General features: G+C 34.3%; 1 protein-coding gene across 1 annotated transcript in view; it reads left to right on the top strand.

Moving 5' to 3' along the window:
• The first annotated feature begins 2731 nt into the window (after nt 1-2731).
• LOC149773238 (transient receptor potential cation channel subfamily M member-like 2) overlaps nt 2732-26536 on the top strand; it is a 63204-nt gene continuing 39399 nt past the window's right edge. The window contains exons 1-6 of the mRNA XM_089946563.1: nt 2732-2822; nt 3908-4016; nt 5214-5326; nt 11708-11814; nt 18061-18286; nt 24994-25131. Coding sequence (XP_089802689.1) covers nt 3926-4016; nt 5214-5326; nt 11708-11814; nt 18061-18286; nt 24994-25131 — 675 coding nt within the window. The 5' untranslated portion in view covers nt 2732-2822; nt 3908-3925. The remainder of the gene's footprint in view (nt 2823-3907; nt 4017-5213; nt 5327-11707; nt 11815-18060; nt 18287-24993; nt 25132-26536) is intronic.

Below are 26536 nucleotides of genomic sequence, written 5' to 3'. Positions count from 1 at the left end.
AGGCTCATCCAGTATTTGATTTTCCAAAAATATTTCCTAAATGTACAAAATGTCTTTAACATTTAAATTGACGTTGTTTCTTAATTTGTGTTGTCCGTCAGATATATTTTGATTTCACACATTGCGGAATCGTCAGTGAAACCAGCAAACATTAACAATGTCATTCAATGTAGCGAACTGTGTTTGAAATCTTACCAATAAAGGTTTGGAGTCTATGCAAAAGACGAGATCCTTGAGCCTGGAATGGTGTGTAACCCGCACGCATGTTTTGTAGTTTATTTGATATTCACAACGCTTTAGGTAATATAGAAAAGAACAACTGTGATCCTATCATTAGAATATGTTATGTCTTAAAAAGGTGTCAGCAGCCTGAAAGTTGATCACTGTTCCATAGGCAAATTATGTTCGTTTCGTGCAGTTATCTGATAACAATAATCAGAACGAATATACAACAACTTCGTCTGTCAGTGTTAGAAGGTTTTATTCAGTTTGGACATTGTTTGGAGTTTCTTCGAAAGGGTTTCTACGTTTATGTATGGCGTTGAATATTTTCATCTCACAAAATCTTAGCAACTGTTATGAATTTAATCGTTACGTTTACACGTTTTATATCTTTGTTCCTCATCATTTGTAGTAATATATACAGGTGATGCGTTGAGTCTTTACTTACGATCTACTATCTGGGTAAAATAAAAAGTCTAGGACATGTAAACATTTACAATAGGCTTCTATTTAAGACTATGTCAGTGTAAATCCTTATTCTATGGCAAATACACGTTGTCCATCGAAGCGTTGAACATTAATACAGCCTACCATATGACCGACATATTTACTTTGGATGATTATAGTCTTTTTAATGTTTATTAATTATCTCAGATTTCAACTCATTGGTAATATTGTAAACATCCAGGAACCTTGACAATCCATCCTGTATCCGCAGTATTAAACCTTATCCATGGAAGCATCTCAAAAATGTTACACTACCATAAGATTATTGTGATATAACATGTGTTCTATTTTAATGCAAACCAGTCATAAACCGGTCGTAGATACTTATTTCTGAAAATAATGCTGGATATGATAATTATTTTCTACTTTCTCCATTCGTTGTAAAACAGGAAAACCGTTCGGTAAAACTGACACTAAAAGTTGTTTCGTATACTCTATTTACATTGGTTGGTAAGTGAATATAGTCGTCTAATATGGTTACATGTCCAGAACATAGGCAGATCACTGTGATATAATACACACTTTACTGAGTATTGTTTGCACTTGTCATCTATTTCACGCATCACCATGGCCTATATTTCATGACTCATTATCTTCATACGATTTCCCGAGTTGCTGTCTTGCAGTGGCTATTACGAATTGCAGGTACAATTTAAGCATGTTGTTATTTTAATTCCTGAATAACCGACATTAGTTGCCTGTCAAAAATAATGTTTGATTCAGTCTCACTTCAGAAAATCACTTTTCGTATACTTTAGTTTCCGAGAGCTTTTCTAGCTATTATATACTTCATGGACAGATTTGGTGTCACATATCTCAAAGTGTTTGAAAATTAATGTACATGTTAGAGGTTCCAACTTTTAATTACCATACAAAGGAATTTGGAGCTATAGACTCATTAAACATTTACTACCTATCTGTGTTTTATATTGAATGGTCATTAATGTTATCCCATGATGAAGTTATCTAATGAAATGTGGGCACATGATAGCAATCTATGTACATAACCTTATAAGCAAATTGTTATCAGTAAGTTATGATCATATGTACAAAAACAATATTTACAATGTTCTTCTAAACCGTATAGCTGTATTTATCTAGTCAAACAAGATGTAAACTCCGATTTTTTAAACCTCAACATTAGTTACCATTCAACAGTGCTTGCCTTGATATGAGTTATGAAATCATGTTTTATAGTGATAAGTAGTAGATTGGTACTGCTTGATGTAAATCACAATTGATGATACTACTCTGCAAGCTACCGATATACGTCAGTGAAAACAACTGCCAGAACGGCAATTATGAAACGTACATGATGTGGCGTTTTACTGTAAACATTTCTGTATTTGATACAGTTGTAATGAGGCATGTGTTCTGTCTTAATAATGAAGTAAATTGTTATAATTTAGATCTTAGTAAACATGGAAAGCATAAATGCGTTTAGGTTTGGTGAGAGGCATAGGGGTCTTACATTTTTAATTTTCGGGTGGGGCGTGGGATTTTCCTTAGAACCAATATATTTTAAAATGTTCCTCCATATGAATTTTTGAATAAATCTAATGAACATAATACATTCGTCTATATGTCTTTTTCATACAAATTAGAAATATAATATTGTTTCGAGCTAATTTGAACACATCTCAGTCCCATCACTCCCATATGGTCTCACCTCACCTACCCATCCTCCCGACCACAGAAAATGAAATGATTGGCAAATAATATATAACATGTGTAGCGATGGTTTATTTGTTTATCAGCTATAGTGCATTTTGAAATGCATTATCATATTATGGATTTTAAAGAAGGAAACTGTTTTTAATAATTTTCAAAGAAATTTAAATGTGAAACAGTTCTCTGCAGTAACACGTGCTACAGTATTAGAACCAATGCTGATTATAACACATGTAACATTGTAATAGTAAATGCTATCCATATGGATCAGCCTTTCATGTGTCTTTATATCTGCAAAAGTACTGCATGACATTCTTTGTCAGTGTATTATCTTTGATATATCTCCCCCATTTTTCTAGGAGGTCTCTTCGGAAAGCCCTCTATCGGCTTTACTGCTAAACGTGAGAGGGAAGAAAAAGGAGGTATGAAATGTGACATATGGGATAATATTTTAGAGTAGAAGTTTTTGTTTTCGTGTTCTGCAATTTAGAGTTGCAGGATATTGTAGTTTGGTCTTTTCTATTTAATAGGATGTTTTGGAATGGTCATTATCTGCCACTAAAATCAGAAGTAGTCACTGTATTTTGTACGAATTACGTTATCAGTATTCAATGAATTTAGTACTCATTTTACCATGTTGAGTTGTGTGTTTGTTCTTTGAAATGCATAGGAAGTGTGCACACTTTACTTTCATTTATGAACAATAAATATCCATTCATTTTAAGCAAATTAGTACATATTTTATTTACAAATCATTTTCTAAACAGATGTGTGTAGCTGGTAGGCTGAAAGTAACTTTTACTAGACAGGACGTATCTAGAGTGCCATAGTTGTTAGGGTAAACAGAGCAAATGATTTAAAGTTATTATCAATTGAAACATTATTATAGTTCAAGATGTACATATACTGATACCCCAGCCAGGATGCTTTACAACACTGAAACTCAATGTTTTCCATTTCCTATATTCGTTTACATTATATATTTCATTTGTGATTGATTGGCTTGATGGCTGCCATTCTTGACTTGATAACAGACCTAGTACAGCAGTGTGTGACCCAGTGGTATTCCGAGATCTTTGTTTGTTTAGCATTACATTAAGAGAGAAAATCATGTTGTGATAATATATTACAATTGCACAGAATAATATGCCAGTGTGAATTAACTATTTCCTGCCTAGTAATGGTAGAAATTACAACAAGATGTGGTTAATATGCACCGTAATGGTAAAGACCAAACATAACAAATATATTTCTGTTGAAATAATATTTGTATATGCACTCAACTCAATAAATTGAAATGCTTATTCAAATGCTTTGTTGTAAACAAACTAAACAAATTAATATGATTAACATGCTTAATGTCTAAATTATGACCTGAAGCAAAATGGGAATGAATAAATATTTATTTTGATGGACGTACTTCCTTGTATGAATTTCTATAATATGATATCAGTACACGGATTTTATGGCGGAACAAATAAGAAGATATATTTCATATTTCAAACAGTCCACTGAAAATATCAGCATGGAGAAGGTGGGGAAACTGATCGTGCATTTACTTGATGACTACTATCTCCAGCAATACAGCCTGCCCAAAAAATCTAATTCACAACAAGGTAATAATGGATGGGCTAAAATTCGTGAATATCTTTCTAACATTATATGTTAATGCAAAGACACGTCCATGGTTCTTTAACCAACTGTTTATGGATTAACATGTAACAATGATGATGATCTTTCAGTCATTTGGGGGTTCGCATTATATATCTGGAGTCTGTGAAATATCGACCATCTTAATTAAAGTTCGTCTGCTTAGATTTGTGATTCGATGATGGAGTGAACAGCTGAATCGGTGAAACATTGCCATTGCTGATCACAGTTCATCAGTGTCTCCATAAAATATAAATATGTATTCTAAATATTATGAGACATTTTCAAAAAGAAACGGTTGGGATCATTGGATTCTTCTCATCCATGCGCGATTAAGCTCACATAATATATATCATTGAAGATCGAGACTTTAAACTGGTATGTGATTGTTGATGGTAAATCGATATATATATATATATATATATACACACTTGTGGATTGCGGCGATGAATCGATGTAGTGGGCTCTTTGTGGTGATCGTTATGGTATATGTAACTTGTATTTTGTATACTTCAGCTTCAGTATTTAAATAAAACATCCTTATGTAATCACTATTTATCTTCAGTATATACTAGGATAGCTAAGAGTTTCTGTCCAACCTGCACAGCATTCCGATGTGAAAGACTTAATTATTCAGAAGAAACTTATCCCTTTAGTTTATTGCATTTTCTCGCATTTTGTCTCTAGGAAAGCACAACCAATCTGACTTGTGTTTTGGTATATTGTATTATACATATGTAGCGGACAATCTAAAGGAATTGGTTTAGGTTTTGGAAAATATTTTAGCAGAGTTTGTGATATGTTATTATTATTATATCATTATTTGAATATAGTTGAGTCCAAAATTGTGTTAGTAAAATTCAAAACAAGCATGAATGACATCTACAAATGTAACATTTAGCTTTTCATATGTGCACGTGACGATACAATATATAGGATCAGGTCAAAATATCGTAAAGCTCTTTTACAAATCATAAATGCCGTAACTTTTGTAAGGCCGTTCCTGACTTGCTGATAGTGGAACCTAGTTAGTTATCTCTAGTCCAGGAATGACACATGCTACTGCCTATGTTACTGTGACTGCCAATACAACATTAATGTCCTTGTCATGTCTTTTACATTTAAGTAAAACATTACAAAAATATGTCATTTGCTGTTAAAAGGTCCAGATTCAACAGAGCAACCACCGTTTGAGAACCCTCACCTACATATGTTGATCTGGTCAGTACTAAACAACTTGCAAGATATGGCCAAACTATTCTGGAGAAAAGGGATGGTAAGTCTGTTTTGTTTGATAGATGCCTATTTATGGAAATTAACGATGAACGAAGATGTATTTTGGCCTCACCATTCGTATGTGGGTATGTTTATATGCCCATTCCTGACAAAGCTTCGTGTTGCTTCTTTTATTCGAAGCCTGGGGCTTTTCACACGGCATTATACGTTGGGTGTATAATTCCAGCAAATCTGTAACCTGACTTTCTCTGCTTATTTACCATTTGTTTGGATTTTGCGTTACAGGTTTCTTTCAAATTACATCACAATCTGGAATTTCAGACCAAAATTTAATCTCCCCTCCACAGATACACCTATTGAAGAATGGTTTTGAAACTTTGTAGGTTAGATACATTTTATTATGTCCTCTGTTCCTATTTTATAACAGTGAGTGAAGACATGAAAAATGTTTAGAACAACAATAATGTATTCAGGTAAGTCGATATCTCTCTGCCAAACACCCTGATAGTAGAGTTGCATTGACGCTGTGTAACTATATGGTTGACGCAAGGCTCACTAAGATTATTCTTCCTCCCATTTTGGAGATAGTTCTTTGACAATAACACACAGAGGGTTATTCGAAGCTACTCTTACAATTGGGCCTGGAGACTGTACTGAAAATGTGTAGTCCATTTAATTGTTCGCTGTTGTCATGTTTTAATTTTCTTCATTAGTACAATTTGTGGTTATGATTTGTTAAAATCTTGCAAATTGGCACAGAAATGAATATCGAGAATTCAGTTTGTTTAAATGTATCTCTTTACACAATAACAGGTAGTAATACCACTCTATATATAGCATTGGCATATTTGTATGAAGCCTTTTTCTATTTCCTTGATACAATGATCTTGGAAGAATGGGAAATTTTGATTATTATCACAAAATAACAAAAAGCTCAGCAAAGCATGTCTGAAGATAGGATATATGCCTGTATCGTACCTCTTGTTGGGGGCATTATAGAGTCAATGGCAAATTAACATGAAGCTATGCCGTCAGCATGCGACCCCTGAGAATCAATCATTATTAATCATTATTAATGAGCTCTTCTGGATTACAGCGATAGTATAATTAGTTAATAGCTATAACATTGTTGACTGTTATGGGGTCAATTTGGAAATTCAAAATAAGGGAAGGTTGGTCATTATGGGATGTGTATGATTTTAATACTATGGTCCATTGTAGCTTCTACCGGAAATCTAATACTACGTCATTTTGGAACCATACAACTTGTTCTTCACGTCGTTAAAATTTTACGCATGTCGATTTTGCCATCCTTGATTTAATGACCATGTTTATCTAAATGTCAATGTATTGTGTTATACATTTTTGTCAGCCTGGATTTAACATGAGAGTGAGATGTTAGCTATAATGATTGGCAAGAGTTACGTTTCATGTCACAATAAGTCAGAATTTGGCGTGAAGATAGCATGTTAATGCTATAAGGTAGTGGGATTTTTGGCTTTGAATTTAAAGATTGCCAGAACTTAAGTTCATTGACCTTCTCCATTGTACGTGGCGCATCTAATTTTGCTTGGTAGATCAATATTTGGCGGTAACGGTGTGCTTGAATATCACAAAAATACTAAAGCAAATCATAAATACATAAAAGGATTTTGTTATCGTAAGGATATTCTCTTGTATCAAACTCCAAATGAAATATCAAGGCACATATCAAAAGTTCAATTTTACTAATGCATACATTCTTGCATAAGGATCTTCAGTTTCATATGCTTGTTATGCTTTAAATTTTTTCTGGAATAGGCTCTTCTGTACATCTTCTTTTTCTTCTCCTGAAAATGTAATTTATTCCCTTTTATCGCATTGTTGGTACACTGGTAGACCATTGTCTGTTTCCTTGACAACGATATCGATTGGCATTTCCTGTATTTCTGAAATTTGAGGATTCTTTTCTTTGCCGTTCTGGACCGGATGCAGCCCAGTGTCCTAACTACTGATAGACATAATGAATATCTTCATTGCATTAGGAACAGTCGTCTGTAGTTTCTCATGAGGTCTTGTTATAAGTGCATTGTTGAACATAATTATCTATAAATCTCTGTTCAAATGTTTGATACGTTGTGGATCTTCCATATCCACCGAATTGTTGTGAAACAGAATTGGCGTATCGTCTTAGGCAAAGATGATACTGAGATGTGATAGAGATATCCTGGACAAAATCAGATTTGGTTAGTCTTTAGTCATGAATAAAATATGATTACAAAGGGAAACCAGAATACGAGCATATAAAGCGTACTCTCTTACCGCACTATCTCAGGGAACTGTTGGCAGTAGTTCATCTAGCAATTTTAAAGAGAAAATTATTATTCTATATTCGATAAAAAATTCTTATTCCTTCTCCTCCCCAACCCAATACCGTCATAACAGCGTTCGCTAAATGAAGGAAAATCATTATGCAGGCCTGATGAATACTTTGTACATTAAAAATCACACTTTGACTTGCCTCACAGTTTAAAAGGTTCAGACACCAAGTCCATGCGGAGAAAATGGCAAATAAATGTATACTTGACGGAGTCTCTGTATTTTAGAGTCGAACCAAGAGTGTCTGGACAAAGCATTAGGCATACAGTATCTGTTTTATCAGGAAACGATCTTTGATTACAAAAAGTGCTATTTTGTCTGCTTTATCGGCAAAATAGAAAAAAGCACTACTACGATGAATCTCAACAGGTAATTTGTTTATAGCGATGCTTATATTTCGAGGAATATGATCAAATCAATACATATCCAGACATTAACTTTTTATTAAATAATGTTAAATGATGTAGCCACATAAAAAATAACGAAACTGAAATTCATGTTTTCTACTAATTTATAAAGTGTGGTGGCGGATGAGATTCAAAGTATCTGTTAGCAAATGTCAAATGAGTCAACTACAGGAAGAGACAATTCATTAAGATCTAACTTTCTTTGGGGTGGGGCTATTTGCACTGTATTTATAGGTTATTGCATTTTTATGGGAACATATGAACGAGTTTTGGGATGGAATACTGCACGACCTTGGGAGTGCAGTATATCCTTCCGACAAAAGACTTCATATTTTCCCATACAAATGCAGTATCCTTTTTATTATATGCTCATTTTTTAATTTTACCTAAGGTTTAAGTATATAAACAAAACACTCTTCAAGAAACAACGTAAATGAATGCATGCCGCATTCCAAGCTAAATACACAAGCGCATATTCATCATTACACAAATCAACATTATTACTGGTCACATAACTCCGCCCAGATAAATTTGAACTTAGCCGCGCGCTCGACATAACTTTCGAAAGAAAACGGCGTGTCTATTTAAAATTGAAATTTGGAGTCATATTGTGAATGAATGTGCATTGCAACAACTTTTCCATTTGATCTAGATATTGGTATTTTTCTCGATTCTAAGAAATTTCGTGATTATTGACTGGATTTGTATATGACGATTCCACATGAAATATATGAGATTGAAGAAGCTAGGCAGAAGCGTGTTGACATCTGCAAATGTGTTTCTGTTTCTGTCATTGAATATTTGAAATAATAATGTGGGAAAAATATGAAGTCTTTCAATTGCAATTATCAAAAGAACGCTATGGAATTTAATACTTATTTCATTTTGAGTGCAGTAAGGGGGATGCAATTGCACTTCTCATCGAAATTATAGAACAATTTCGAAACGAGTAATCGAGATTGAAAACCTATGATATAGCTCATGTAATTCGGATTTGCAGAATTAAGAAAATACATTTTGTGGAAATTCAGGATGTAAAACTGTAAGTATATTTTATTTTGCCATTCTTATCACCAGCTAATGAAGAGAATATATGACTTGTCACTTGTATGTTATTTGTAAGGACATCTTGCGTATGTTATATACTGTAACTACCCTAAATCCATAACATTCTATCAGCGCGGAATGAGCCAAAACAGCTGGTATGTGACTGTCCACGAAACATCTGTTTTAGTTCATTCAGAAACAAATTCGAACAACCACAATGTAACGAGCCTTTTACGCGAGTGAACATGATTTGTGTACCAATCAAATGTGCCGGCGTCTGCGTCCATTGTTTGTTTATAATAGAAAGTATTACCTTTATGCACGCGAATACTCTATGTGTATTGTCGCACGAGTTGAGTATCGGTTAATACTGAACGATTATAACAATGTAACGTTAACGTTGAAAAAATGAGCGTATAATAAATAAATAATTATATATATATATATATATATATATATATATATATATATATATATATATATATATATATATATATATATATATATATTATTTGAAAATGTGTGTTATTACTTTAGGTTTGTAACACTTCAAACATTTGAAACGAAAGCCATTATTTGATCAACTTATGCATTACATATTTTTGCTCAACAATGTTTTTACTAATCCGAGGGATTTCCTATATCTTAACTGAGATTACCACTGTGCACAAATCCAATGCTCACTGTCTCTCTCTCTCTCTCTCATTCACTGAATAACAAAAGAACATTCTGAAAAATGTGTAGCAGTGCATCTCTAAGAAATAACTAGTATATATATACACAACAAGTTTTCAATAATTACTTTATTGTTGTAAGCTGGAGAGCTTAGGTAGAATGTTGGACTTTATACGTAATAATGACGTCAAAATGTGGTCCATGATGTCTTTTGATTCTTGTTCAAGATAGGCCAACTTTTACTGAGATAAAAATAAAACACAAAAAGATTTATTTCAGTGGAAATGTTAAAGTAATTTCTGCTATTTATATGGTCTCGTTTAGTTACGACTGCACCATTTAAAATGTTTCAAGTTAATATTTAATGAATAATACTCAACTTAATTCTTCCAACATGCTTACATTAGTGTAATGCAACACATGTTAAATATAATATGCAACAAAAATATGAACACAATCAAAAGTATGAACCGAAAGTTATGAAGCGAGACAGCCTTCAATTGCTAATGAACATTGCTCATCCAATGCACGTGGAAACGCTGCTTTGCGTGAAACATTTTGTGAGCACAAGTCAGATTAAAGTAATGTTGTTTTTATCTTTTTTATTTGAATTACAACTATTTCAATGCTTTCTGACAATTGATAGTAAAACTTTGGGCAATTTTGAGCATGTGGGAAAACACGTGTGGAATTTGAGTTAAGGTCTGTGGTCACCAGCCCATGAAAATGTATTTTAATGCCTACCATGTCGAATAATGTCTGCATATCTGCCTTTCTTTCTGTCTTGGTTTCATTCGCTGTACAAGTAAACATGGTTAAGTTATGCAAATATAAGCGAAGATCAACGCGAAATAGCAATATGTGCAAGAAAATCAAATGGTATTAGAAAGACAGTTTCACTTAGGAAAAACATAATCTTCTCTTTTAATCATTCTATAATATTGTTTAAGCGTACCTGCGTATACAGTCTGTATATATTCTTTCGAAAACAATTTAGGTACTGATCATTCTTGGCAGCAATTCTTGTACTGTTTATTCAAGCGATGATTATGAGTGATTATGTCTGACTGTTTTTACTAAAATTCAATAAGACATCTTTTCCAAAAGAACTGGACATAACTTGTCCAAAGTTCACATTAACCTCTATCCCAGCAATAAATCACAGCTGGAATTAAAAAATAGATTCATCTGCCAATGACAGCTTTCGAGAATCAAGCTCACATAACCTGACTAAACCTTGAAACTCATTACATTTTGTTGAAAAGATTCAGGTCGTCATTCAAGTATGTGTGTTGTTACTAAGAATAATAAAAAAGCAAGGATAGGACCAGTATTAGTCGATAGTTAACTGAACAAAATTCACATTATATCAAATTTGGTGGATTCTTTTAAAAATATAAGCATATTCCTACAAGTGATATAGTCAACTGTCAGGTTATGAAAACCATTTGCACAATATCAATGAACACTGGTGTCTTTGTTGTTCATTTAAAGTCTTAAGTATTTTGGCATCATCTGTCTGTCAGTTCTGACAATAATTATTCAAGACTAACAAAGTCATGTATTCAATTTCGCTCAATGTCAAAAGTAAATATATTCAATAAATATAAATATTATTGTTTAATATGTTTCAGCCCTAACACATTTGAGTTACAACTGAGAAGATTGAAAATAAAGTATAAATACTCACATCAGAAAGACAGAAACATTATTCCAATGTCTTGACAAACGTCTGTATATTAGTTGATGGATGGATGTCTGACAACCAAGCATACACAGCGTATTCGCTATCGTTTTTATTCTACAGTTGTACACTTACAGCATGCTAATCCAGAAGATCATTTTCAAGATTCTTTGGTTCTTGTGTCAGTATAGAAAATGTGAAAATTTCCAAGACATCCTGCAAATTTGTACCTTCATCATATATTTTACAGGATTCAATGGCTGCTGCTCTACTTGCACATGCTTTATACTCCTCGATGTCGAAAAAACTTAATGATGTAAAGCTTACGATTAAAGAGGAAATTGAAGCAAACAGTCGGTAAGATTCATTTTAACATCTACACTTGATTTCGAAAGAAAACTACAGAAAATTAATAACTGTTTCAGGAGCATACATGTTCATGTGTGAAAAATCAGTATTTTCTTTATCATTCAACTGATTATGTTGGAATAATATTTGTTATCACATGATTTAAAAAAAATATACATAGAAGATATCCACATTTGTTTGAGTAACAAGTGTTTAACACGAGTGTTGAAGCCACAAGTGACAATACAAACCTTTCGCCTTGACCAGTGAAATCTTTATGTATGTTTACTTAAAAATGTCGAGTTGCGTGGATTGTATCCATTGTGTGCTAAGTTGATAACTATACGCATTGCTACATCGATTAAAAAAGGGTTCAACATTTAGATTAATTTGGAGACATATTTACATTAAATTTACATAGTTAGCATGATCACATCAAGCTGCGAATTGAGTAAAGCGTGAAAATACAGCCCGTATATCATGAGCGGATTGATAATTCTGGGTTGGGAAAATGTATATATATCACAGAGATCATTTTCAGAGCGTACAATATTTAACAAAAGATGTAATTGTTGGGACTGTGACTTTTGTTGTTTATTCTACATTCTTGCCTGATTTTAGTGTGGCATTGGCAAACATGCAGTTTTGCAACACTAATCAATGCTGATTTATATTTTATTTTCAAACACGTCTGTGCAGAGAGTCAATACTGCTGCTTACAGATATTTCTGTTATATGTAATCACGGGTTTTGTTTCTCAATCTGTCGTACCGTTTCTGTCGTAAATTATAATAAGTATCAGGAGGTGCTGACACGATTCCTAAACTCTGGGCAAAGATTTTTTGTTTTATAAGTATGCCTTAACAGAAAATATTGAAGTGTAGGTGAGTGTGGCGCGTAACCCCCAAGACAACCGATTTCACCGAGTCGGGCCCTGAGCTGACAGGGACCCCGATCTTTAGTAAATTATATATATATATATATATATATATATATATATATATATATATATATATATATATATATATATATATATATAGAGAGAGAGAGAGAGAGAGAGAGAGAGAGAGAAAGTTAGAGAGAAGTAATTTTAAAAAAGGACTTTGAAGTTAAATATCATATAAGCATGTTTGTTTAAAGGTTTATTTTCATGTATTAACAGAGTGCGCTGCTCGTAAAGCCCAGGGGCCCCCCCACCCAAACTATTCAATTTGAGCCCCACGTTTGCTAAGGCCTAACCTGGCTACTGGACATGAGGCTGCCAAAACTTCTCAACATTGTCTTCAAACTTATAAGGAGCAATGGGGTTTATTTTAGATGTTAATGGTCATCTATGAAATATCGTGAAACTGTATGATGCTGACCCATCTGCCGACTAGACTGTCTAGCATCTGTACACTACTGAACGTGGATCAGTTAAACTGGACACACGTACCATACGCAGGCTAATCGGGGCGTTCAGTATCAATCCCTGATTAGACTTTGTTATTATAGATTCAACTGCAACAGTACTTCGGTGACAAGGCTTATTCGAACCGCGCTGTCCGCACAACTGTCTCACAATCGTCACCAGTATATCCTGAAGACCCACACTATTCCAACTCAGAATGGAGACGATGGTGACTAGTTTCAAACTTTGCATTTATCAGTTGTTTCTGTGTTTGGAATGCCCTCCAAATCCTATAACAACGCAAGCCATTAAGGTTAATCACTCGGTGAAAAGCTGATTGAGTGTCCCTCCCTCATTTTCTGTCCAAAAGTATATTAAAATAAATCAAATCACAGACTGGTTTTCAGACAAGAGTAGCAATCCGTACAATTCCAAGGAACCAGGCGTATCTTCTTATAGCTGGTACAAAACCAAATCACCTCCTAAACAAACTAATGTTCATTCCCAGGATTATATCTTATGCAGTAGCAATTCTTTGTTTTATAAAGGGGTCCTTAAGGTTTTTCGCTCAAAAATGAAAGCAGGTAAGGAAATCGCTTCCGGATCTTTGATATAAGGCTTGGGGTTGTTAGCCATTTTCAAGCTCATCAATAAGTGTGGCAACAACCATTAGCAAGATTTGTCAGACATAAATGGTTGTAAAATCTATGGCTTCATATCAATTAAGCTTTGTATTTACTTTGAGGACATTTTTATGCTTCCAGTTTATATAATGGGTTAATCTTGATATGGATATATCTGCTTGTGTATCTGTATGTCACTACCGCCTTACCCTTGTGGTATGTTTGGCAAATTTGTGTTGATATATGGATGATATATTTAAATTTTCATCCATCACAAAGATTTGTAAAACGTTTCAAGGATATTTGACTTTGCTTTGTTTGCATAGAAACCGTGTTAGTAAGACTAAACATATAACAATTGAAATAGACAAATTGTTTTTTTTTATAAGGGATGTAAGCAATCCATATTACATATGTCATTACAATTAGGGATTTTTTTTGCGCATTGTTAAATGCTTTGTCGCTACACACATTAAAGCAAAAAACTACTTGAAATAGGGAGATAATAATAATAATAATAATAATAATAATAATAATAATAATAATAATAATAATGTAGTTGTATTTGTATTTATATGTTTATGACCCGGAGTAGCATTGTACGCTTCATATGTACAGATCTTTGCGTATTTAGAACTTATTGGACCTTGGTTTATTTGACACAAGGTTGTTGTTGACAAGATCATTAAAAAATTCATTTAAGATCAACAAATGAAAATTATCATGTAGTTTGATATATAGTTTTGAAGATGATTTCCATACAATTATGTTATTTGTTCTTAAAATTTTCCCAATTGCCTGACTTTCTGAGCTTGAATTTCTGCTGTTGGAAGACAAATCAAATTCTGATAAGTCTTCCGCAATCTGACATGTTAGCTTCTGCACATATTAATCAGTGAATTCTTTTGCTGTCTTAGCTGGTTACCATCCTGGAAGCTACATCTATGCTTGCATTAATTTTGCATTCACAGCTAAACCCGTACCACATAGATCACAGGACAGTCCATGATAGACAAAAATTACACCTAGTAATAAAAAGTCTGGCTGAAATAGTTCATACTCTTTAAGCTAGATCTTTTAAAATAGTGAGAGGATACATATCGTATAAAGTCATATCACGCAGAAACTGAATAATGTCAGAGATAATTTTCATATGGGAAAATGAGTGAGGTGATCTTACATCTGTACGAGTTCGTTTGCCACGACACTAATCAGTTTATATGCATCGAATGCATAGTTATATCATACAGATCTTGGACGTGTTTGGTTTCTAACTAAAGTACAGTTCTAGTAAATTGGTTTTCTTACGTCATTTGCACTATCTTACTTCTTAAACACGTGTAATACGTGGGACTTTTTTCAGTGGTTTTGTTTGACAGCCGATTGTACGAGTTGGTCAAACTGTTTGCAGAAAAAGAGTTCCTTTGTATATTATGCTAATGTCAAATTGCTTTTGTACTCTACGTTTTAACCGGTGCGTAGTAGTTATAGTTATATTATAAGCATAACTTGTGATCCAATTGGTTGCCGTCATCTAGAAAACAAAATGCCAAAAACGAATGCATTTTTATCCCATTAGTTTTTATGTCAGTGGGGCTATTAATTGTTACACTTAAATCAACTATTTCAGTTAGCTGAGATTTAAACTTAATCCTCAATACCCATGTGCTCGGATTAGTGTAAAAATTTAAGGTGGTAAAATTAGTGTATGCATTTGTGCCATGGTTGATGCTGCATTATTGATCGGCTACGTATTATATTTGATTAATAACATCATATCGTTCCGCTCTCTGATGTGTGGGGATATGTGAAATATGACAGTGGCATTCTAATACCTAAGCTCGGTTTGATACTACTGTAATGACCGTATTACCAATCATTATTTGAGCGAGGCTGGATGACCATATATCAGATAGATAGATTTTGGGCATATTAATAATGAAATAATATACGTATGAACGGTTACAGTTTGTTAAAACGACCTCTTACTCTTGAACTTAAGGCGATCTTCACAACGCCAGTGGATGTGCAACAACAACGGTACATTTCAGTAAACTTCTTCAACAGTTTGGTTTGAAATTGTGCGAGACTGCATGGCTCTTCTTTCAGGAAGTTCTTTATTTTAAAACAGTTGCGATGAGTATTGCATAAAAATCTGACAGGCGAAGAGGCAAAGATAGAATCCTTTCTGTGGTCTCATTTTCTCGAAAAGACGATAAAACGTATTGGAGAGACTGCTAAACATTCTATATGCTGATTTTCTGACTTTCCGCATTAGTTTAGTCATAGTAAATACGTACTAGAGGACAACATACTGATATCCAAATTAAAATGAAAGTTTCTGAGTGTATGCTGTAGTTCACGGTTGTATCTTATTGCACATTAATCTTCACGTTTAGACTGCCTGCATTGTCTGGGAATTTGTACATATTCGTCTTCTGCAGTAATGCAAGAATATATTCGAAGGATATGGAATACTTTGGATTACATTTGACGAGGATTTCCAACACTGTCAGAGCATGTCTTATGGCAGATGCTACATTTTCACCTTTCTTCGGATGGGTTGTAAATTTTAAACCGTATCACTGTGTATCCTAATTAGCAAGACTTGTTTCTTTGCTTCTTGTTTTCTTGCAGTACAACTGTGACAACGTATTAGTATTAACTTCATGAGGTTTTATTTATCTATATCTGGAAACTCACATTATATATATATATATATATATATATATATATATATATATATATATATATATATATATAATCATTTCAATTAATCTACGATGCATCACGATCTGTAACAGTATAAGAAAAACATTTTATTTCCTTGCTAAAGATCTCTGCGCAAGAATTTCTTTGTCTGCTGGGACTTATTAATGCAGTACCTAACGATACTAACTTATGTCATCTATGCTATGTAAAATATATGTATTGGACCAGCGGAAACCCAAATCACTGCCTGCTGCAGCTAGCGATCCAAGTTTCGGTATACATGAGGTACAATATATGCAATTGGGGAGAATCTTAATGGCATAGAACATCTATCCTCTTAGAATTATGATTAAAATTTGCCAACCAAATGGAGAAGAACACATACCTCATAGCACCGTTGCAGCATATCAGTCTGGTATGTCACATTCAGGGACGTTTATTGTATACTATTTACCTGGAGATGTAAGCATTATTAAACAAATGTTAATTTCAGGTTCCCAGCAATTACATTAAACCTAGCAGAGTGCACGTCCGATTTAGTAGTGAAAGGCAATATGGATGATATTTTGACAATCTCTATACCAAGGGGATATAACATTTGTCCTAATGGCACCCAATAGTTAGCTTAGGAGGGCAGATTATGTAAGGTGGTGGTTGTACTCCTAGTGTATTTTGATCAGGGAAGTTTTATAAAAGAACGATACCTCACGCCGAGAATGGGATTATCATAATGCATTTGGAGTACATGTCCCTTAGCTTCTAAACATTTTAATCATGAGAGGTTTGCTTATTAACTTATATAACATCACTAGCAGTGAAGATGGAAAAGTAAATCAAGTTTTTCGATATCTTGTTATTTATGTCTCTACTTACGGCCATATATAAATAGGGTCCCTTCCCTTCCGATTTTAACGATTGGAGTCCACGTTGATTTTGTTTGGGACTTCAGGGCAGTGTAAAAAAACTATTGGTATTGAAGTCTTGCTCTTACTCTCTGCAGTCGTTGATTTAAACTCTGGTGCTAGTATGTACATAGTTTGTGTCGGCCCATACATGCATTGCAGATGATGGTTTACTGTCATGCACATGATGGTTTGCTGTAGCGTTTTCATTTGTTCCAACTCAAATTCGAACAGAAGTTACTTCTTTCAAGAATACGTTTTCTTAATTGTTATTAAGCCCCATCGTATTATACACAGAGTCTTTACATGGTTACCAATGTTTTAAGTTCCCAGTAGATGAAAAGAGTATCTGCTTGTGTGGATGTTGGGGAAAATTAACTCAAGTTTGAAATGTTACTTTTTGAAATTAAATTGTCATTGAGTGATAGCTCGTGTTTGACATGTACATTTGTATATAAAACCAAGAACTCCTGAGTTGCATACAATTGATGAAAGGTTTCCTTTATTGTGGACACATATCTAACAGGTCGAACAACATATGTATTTAATTCATTATTATTAAAGCTTAATTTTTTATAACACAATTTAAAATGTGAGTGATTTTTACAGTCTAACTTTATATTTACAGTGTGTTCATGGATTTAGCAACTGGGGTTTTGGAACGTTGCTATAGAACAAATGAAAACTATGCACATGACCTATTGATTGGTGATTTATTGGAATGGAATGAAGCATCTTGTATTTTAATTGCCATGAAAACAGAAAATCAAGCATTCATCTGTGCGACTGCATGCCAGGAAGTCTTCAACAATATCTGGATGGGAGGGATGACACAGGAGAATGGCATTCTGAAGGTTAGTAAAAGCCACACATGTTTATGTAAACTTTAACAAGGGGTGAAGAGACAATATACATTGGTCATGTTCCCAAAGATCAGGCAGGCTATTGTTATCACTTCACCAAGTTGTCAGATATAATACGAGATTTAAACTAAACATGTCATTTAGTGTTTTCCATTGTCTTCAAGAACATCGATAGTTGGTCTGTTAGACAATCACTATTTGCACAACTTTGACTATGGTTGTATAATGTTAAAGGAGAGATGTTATGAATAGAATGTGATGTCGGTCTACAGATAGATGGTAAGTAGGCGATATGTTACTGTAGTAAGCAGATAGCAATAAACATTTATTACTTTAAAACAAACAACGGCATTGCCATCATTAATTATGGATAATTATATCGTGAATCACTGGACATTTGCCTAGTTTGGTAAACTTAAATGCGACGAGCTCCATGCATTTTGAAATATTCACAATACAAAAACTATAATCTTTTATTATAAGGCCTTACTTTGAATAATACATATTAAAATTGCTGTTCATAGTTACGACTTTTCATTAAAATAAGCCACGATTCAGATACAAGTAGTGTTACGAGTCTCTGCTCTTAAAATAAGTATAAAAAAGAAAGAAGACAACAATCTTAGTACAATTTAACAAATAATGTATTTCCAGAGAACACAAAGTGAAAAATAAGAAAAATGAACTTACGGTATTGCGAATTAAATCCAAAATAACCCAACAATTAATGACACAAGGCCTAGTAATAAAAGGTCCTGAATGAAACTCAGTTCAAGTTCCGAAGTGATCCAAAATTGAAGGCGATGACGTGTCTGTTATGCCCCAAGAAGTACTGATTTATCAACAGTCTCTTGTTGAATCACAGAGATATTATTCCAGGTTTGCATTCAGCATAAATTCCAGTGAATCCAAGAATTTTATCACATCATATTTGTATTTTCAGAGAAAATAATCACCTGAATTCATTAATTTGAAGAAAATAAAAATGCAGCCAAAAGTGGTCACAACACAACGCAACTTAAAGTGCTAGATGTTAAAGCACGACTGGTAAAATCATCGCAGTCACAAGATAATATAGTTCTCAGCTTGATGTTTGGTCACAATTTGCATTTTCTGAAACCAACCATTCCCTAATGGAACGAAACCTTCTAGAATGATCTAATGAACCTTGGTTATTTACAACAGAATGGTCTACAAAATTCACTTAGTAATCTTCAAAACCCTGACCGTAATTGACATATTTACTCCTTCTTTGTTTACCTGAATAAAAAAACCTGATAATAGGCTCATACAAATATAGAATAATGAAACTGTTATTAGTTGCTTACGTAAATTAAATTTAAAAAAATAAAAATAAGTCAGTTAGGTCAAGCAGACATAAAGTCAATTTTGGACAAGGTCAATTCAACCAAACAATATTACATTACAATAATATGTAATAAAATAAAAAATAAATAAAAGCAAACAGGCAAACAATTAAATGAAGTACACATAACAGTAGTGTCTCCATTGTAATTACTGTATGAGAGACGTGAATTCGCATCATTATTCTTCATGGGTGTGGTAAGCTATAGGACGCATATTTTCAAATGTCAAAACAAGTTTAGATTGTCCTACCGTTCACTCAGAACCAACACTGGTTTCGTTGCATGTTGCAGGGGAACACTTGTACAGATTGCAGAATGTTTGTATAGTTGTATGCATACTTAACCGTTGGTATGGCACGTAGTATTAAACCTGGCCATGCATCCATCTGTCAAACCATGGTAAAGGAATATGCTTAGGTAACTTTTATATGCGATGTAGTAGAATATGTGTATTGTACAAATACATTTCTGATCTCAGGTCTGCATGATGTGAACAGGGTCATTTCTTTGTTCAAAATGTCCAAATATATTGAATTGTGTTAACTTTATATCATTAGTTATTTGTTGCAGTACCACTGGAGCTATAAAACGACATCGTGTTACATCAAGCGTAAGGAATAGAATGTTTCAGAGAACCTTCATACGATGTGCCTTTTGTGCACATAATACATTACATTAAATGCTTGCAGTGACTGTGCAGGTTGCATTTGTAATGACATTTGAAACGCATGGAAAATAAGATCCAACATGTGTCTTTTGTCGCTTCTCTTGCAGACAATTGAAAAAGGATAAATGAGAAAATATGGATTTTAATATCTTGCTACGTTCCAATTTTCAACAATTCTACGGTTTACGGTCTAGGGGCCTAACATTACGGCCATTATTAATATGATGTTTGCACCATTGCATTATGTTTGAAACGTTCGTTATCATCTTCGTCCAAATACTGTTACACGGACAAGAACGTCTTTCTGAATAACAGTCGAGATTTTTTTTTTTCTGTTTCAACTGAGTTAATATTAGTTTGTATATATTCGTTGGAAACAGGAAACTTGATGAGCTGTAAAAACAACCCTTGATGATTGTCTCACCTGGTGTGGCAGTCAACGATGGAATATTTTCGCGTATTAATGCGATTACTCAAGTTGGAAGTTTTATATAATCTTGATCCCAACGGATGTTATATACTTGACCTTTAACAATATTATACTTGAGTGTACAAGACAGTCTAATAACTCTTTGTTTAAACAGATATTCGTCAAAAAGTGGAACAAAATTGCTTTTGTTAGGTCATCAGTCACTTTGTAAAGTCCAAACCCTCATCACCGCAGTCAGGATACATTACATATATATATATATAATGCTAAATCTAAAACTCGTTCGCCTTTAAGATATAATGTTTAGGAGCTAGGAAGCCATCCAATTCAGAACTGAAAATAATTCGGTCATCGGTCATACCAAGTTTTTCATCCTTTCCTTCGCTGGTTAGTATGCTTGTAGATGCATCCCTTGAACATGTTACACTTTGGCGATCTTTTCATCTACGTATTGTTTTGTTGTAAGATTCGTATAATCAACATACCCTTTGATATACGAAATTAACACACCAGCGTCTCTGTTTCCGCTGTTTTCAGTCATTTCAGCCATGTTCGTTGCGACACCGTCTTTTCACCTGACAATACTTACTTAAATGTCAAAATCAAACGCTTATATTTATTAGTCTGATCTTCAAAAATAACAAGCTCACCTGGATCCATGTCAACATCATCAGGACTAGTGAACGTTGTCTAATCCCATCTGGTGGCATACCTGGTCAGATGCACACCAGCACGGTGCAATATCGACATTACCTAATGTCTTATCTGTGCAACCATTGGAGTCGCTAATAGCAAAGTTTGTTACTGTTGCATTTATTTCACCACTGACTTAGACAAGTGTAACGTAACCGAGGTGTTATTGTGTTTGGCCACATTATGTTGAGTGACTTGTATATGGGTCAACCGCACGGCGATATCTCCAATCAATTATGTTCTTGAAAGTTTCGATGTCATCCCACAATTGACCTTTACTGCATTACGAATATTTCTCAGCTGATTATCACTAAGACGCCATTAACTTCGTGTATCAATTGGCCACTTGCACCTCCATACACAGGCTCTTGTTGGAATGAATCACAGCACAGCATCTGAAATTAGCACCAGCTGGTGATATACGTTTAATAAAATGCATGCCACTGAAAGGGTTGTTTGATTAACACCAAGTGTTTCAATGAAAACTAAAAGCTCGGGTACTACGTCCGACATGCTTGTTGCGAAATATGCAAACCAACGTTCTCGTTTTGATGCCAGTCCATGTAAAACAACAAATTATGATATTCACGTGCACTATGAGGAATGTTTTCGTTAGTCGAGCCGAGTGTTTTCAGGACGTTCATGATGAGCTTTTAACCGCAGGAGCTTCAGCCATTTCCTAAGGTGTTAAATATCCCTTACTATGGATTTGAGTATTAGTTCGGTTGAGAAGCCGAGGAATGACTTGTAAAACATGTAACAAAAAAACCCAAACTTAAATCGAAGTTTCGTTGGAATGCATCATACAGATTTAACGAAGAGGCCAAAAGAGCTGTTATATTCGTTTCCAGAGACTTCCGTAGAAAGACACAACAAGATTGGTTATCTTAAGAATTATTTTCGGACTGAAACAGAATAAGGAAGACCAATCTTTTAAGCAGAAAAGAGGTTTATTTAATATAGTTCAATCAAAAAATATCGTCTATGCAGTCGAGTGAATCCCCTGGTATATCTTATGCATGCGAGGTTTGCTACATAAATTAAATTTCTGATGGTAGAAGCATTGAATATACGAGCAATAATGAAGATATATAAGACCAAATCAATTATACATATGTTTTGGCGTAATAATATTAACATTTAATCCGAACTCACCGATCTTTGCGATATCGATGAAATTGTGGAAAAACGGGGCAGAAGAGGAACGAAGCAAACACTGAAACCAAAATTCAGAAGCTACGATTAAAAGTGATGAAGCACAAACGATTGAACAATTTACAACGATACAATATATTTTTGATGTTATTGCTTTCATAGGAACGAAGTCTATTCGTGTATGAGTAGGTGTAATACTCAGTGTAATACTCAGTGATGAATCTCTTAAGTTATGCTGGTAGATGATATGTTGGAATGAATGTACGCTTACGTTTGCAACGTTATATGTTGATTCCGAAAAGAAGAAGCCCATTTATTTGAGGAAGCCTGATTAAAAATTTCGCGTAATGTATTCTGTAAAGTTCTATATAGGCATAGCCTCGTATTATTGTATCTTTTGATGCTGATGAAGACATAAAAGAGTATCTAGGATGTTGAACATAATGAGAAAACTTTCTGTATAGATGAGTTCCGTGATGTGATTTAATAAAATCAAACATATGTGAAAAGTCCAATGACATTGGAACGCACCAAATGCAAACGTGTATTCTACGAAACATTTGAGCTATGCGGCAGAATATGTCATTATGAATACTGTAAAACACATTTGCAGGTGTTACGTACTGGCCACAGTGCTTAACCATATCTATGTCTTAGATGTGACATTTAAGTCAATCATATAATCAACCTTGCCGACCACGTGGATCTGTTTGTGAACATATCACGCGGGAAATCAAAGATTGGCAGTGATACTTGTGACTGTATAAATACTCAAGACCCGTGATTGCATAACCACCTGTGAATGGCCAAACATATACAGAAATAAATTGAATAATAGCTAGTTGAAGCGATTGCAGTTTGTCATTCTGATAGAGTACAAAAAGTAAAACAATTATATTAATTTCCTTTTGTAAATATGCCACCGTGCATCAATTAAAACAAGTCATACAACGTCATATAATGCGAAAACACATCTGAATTATTGAAAGTTGCAATGGATCAACTTGTTCATCATCGGTTGCTAGTCCACCACCGGTTGTCAATATGACAACAATAGCGATGGTAGCACTGAAACATTTTGCACTTTAAGGTAATATAATAAAAGCAAGAGATCCAAGAAAAGCTGACGCTTGCATTATTAGACCCTTTGGAGTAAACCTTCGTGGTAGTTAAAATTAACAAGACCGTCCTTTGGATGAACAAACACATATTGCATCTGTTATTGCTACTGAATTTACCAAGTTTGTTCATGAACGATTATAGAAAGCACACATGCCTGAATTATAATTTCATACGCGAGGAAATAGAAGAAAAAAAAACATACGATTATCCCCCATATATATATGAACAGGATGTCACCGCCCGATCGACCTTGTGCCAGAGGCAAGTTTCGAATAAAGAAGGCCTTTGGGGATCCTTGCGTCATCCATACGGCGTACATGGCCCAGCCAACGGATGCGACGTTGGCGAAGGCGCGTGACCATGCTAGGAATCTTGACACGTTCAAGCACCTCTTTGTTCGTTACTCAGTCGCTCCAGGTGATCTCGAGTATGCGTCGGAAGCATCGCATGGGAAAGGCTTTCGGTCTTTTCTCTTGTGAGGAAGGCATGGTACAAGTTTCACTGGCGTACATGAGAGAGCTTAGCACGCTGGCACGGGACACGGAGATCTTAGTGTTCAGAGTCAGCATGCTCTTGTTCCACACTCTCTGCGACAACCTAGAAAGAGTTGTTAATGCCTTTCTGATTTGCTTGTTGAGCGCAGCATCGACAAGGAAGTTGTTAGTGATGGTAGAGCCGAGGTACGTAAATTGACTGACTACCTCAAGTTCGTAGTTGTTGATGACGATGCTTGGGGGGTCCGCGCATTGAACGATCACGTTAGTTTTCTTTAGGCTGATGGTCAACCCAAACTCATCGCATGCTCTCCCTGGTTTATTCTGTAATTATACTACAGGTAATTATATCTAAAACATAAATTAGATTTGCATGTCATGTCTAATGAGGGTTAAGCTAAACCCCACTAAGTACAATGATTGCACAATTAAACATGTAAAAGATACACTGTTTATTTTCGTTTAATTAGGTTACAAGCGAACATATATAAAATAATCTACATCTAAACTATGTGAGAGCATTTCAAGATTTATTTAGTTTTGTTATAAATGAAAGACATTATGAGTGAATATATAGAACCTAATCTTCTGATGTACTGCTTCATGGAAGATCGGAGTCTGTGTAGTTGTTTCAAATAAACTAAATGTAATAGGAAAGAGGCATAACAGTCTTTGGAGATGTACTGCCTGATATCAGATTATGGTGTACATTTTCCTCATTTGGGTATGATTTGTACATAATCAAATATGGCATTTCAATTTCATTTCAGCTGCTTATGTGCATTATCATTCCCCCTCTAATTCCACACTGGGTCACATTTAAGGAGAAAAACGATAGTGAACCAGGTAATGGTGATGTTACAACTTCATACTTTGAGCAGGAAATGCCAGCTAACAGTTTTCTCGAGGTAACATATTTGTAGTCTTTATGCCTGCTACTGATTACAAATATAAAGAACCAGGCAATTCTTGTTTGGGAACAACCCATCCATAAACCATAAATTGGAAATCTGAATAAAAGTAATTTTGTTTTTATACAAATCTATACTCAAGACATTAAGAAAATGATGTTTTATGTAACCTTCAATATTGTGTCTGCAAATCTGATATGGTAACCTGGAAATTCTGCCAACAAGACACAATGCTGACAGTCCTGCAACTCACATATCATTTATTAAAAATTACTTTATTATTCAATGTAGAATAGACAGAGAGAAGCACCGATTAAGCTGCATGGTTATCTCCTTCAGGAGCCCATTTTCTGATAATGAGGAAGTTGATAATTAAGCTAATGTTAACAAGTTCATACTTCTAATGAACATGATGCAATACAGATAATGACAAATCAGCTGCAGAGAATATTAACATATTGGCAATGCCTCACAACCTTGTTCCACAGTAGTTTAATATTACATTTAGTGTAACTGATCTTAACTTTTTTGTCAACACTATTTAATTGGAATGTTTAACATCATTCATTTTATTATTTTTTGCAGTTTGCACAGTGTTCTTTGTTTATTCTTATATGAAAGTCAGTGCTACTGTACTTCCCTCAATGAAAAGAACACAAACGAAAGAGAACAGTATTTTTTGTAGCAAATCTTATTCATACCTGATTGATGCGAAACAAAATCACACAAGTACCAATACGTGACCCATTCATGCGTACTCATTAACACATTCTACGATTCCTAATTCATATTTGATAAATCAATTCTAGCGATTCCTGCATTAACATAGAAAGCAAAACTTAGTCCTAAAGTATAATGGCTATTACATTTCCCAGTTACATGTCGTTTCGGCTTTTAAGAAACGATATCTTATGCTGAATTGGACGAATGCAATAAATCACGTTCTCTGGTGACGGTGCTACGAGAGTTGATGTTACACTTTCTTTTACAAGCAGTCATGTAAAATTAACCACATAGTTAGACATCCCTCCGCTTTCACAGAAAATTGAACACCATGTTTAATAAGACACTTAAATTGATGAATACCTGATTACTTTAATGAAATTGGATGGTTTGTTGTATGAATTAGACGCTTTTAAAAGCTAAGGTAAAGTTATACACAGATAATTAAAGGACAGTGACTACGGCTACAGCATTTGACTTTCAAATGAATTTGTAAATACCGCAAATTGCTGACTCTAAGCGGAGAGACATTAAACGAAATGTGCACCCGTTGATTTCGTTCCCATCTAGATCAGTGATGACAATACATTCACAATGAAAACTATCAACAATACCAGCTTCACACATGTGGTCTGCTGATTTTTTAATTATATTAAAAATACGTTATAGTGAAATAAAC

The sequence above is a fragment of the Sinohyriopsis cumingii genome, unplaced genomic scaffold, assembly GCF_028554795.1.
Source record: "Sinohyriopsis cumingii isolate HCF-2022 unplaced genomic scaffold, ASM2855479v2 utg000792l, whole genome shotgun sequence".
Classification (NCBI taxonomy): domain Eukaryota; kingdom Metazoa; phylum Mollusca; class Bivalvia; order Unionida; family Unionidae; genus Sinohyriopsis; species Sinohyriopsis cumingii.
Note: the sequence above shows the minus strand (reverse complement) of the source record. Positions and strands in the feature narration are given on the sequence as shown.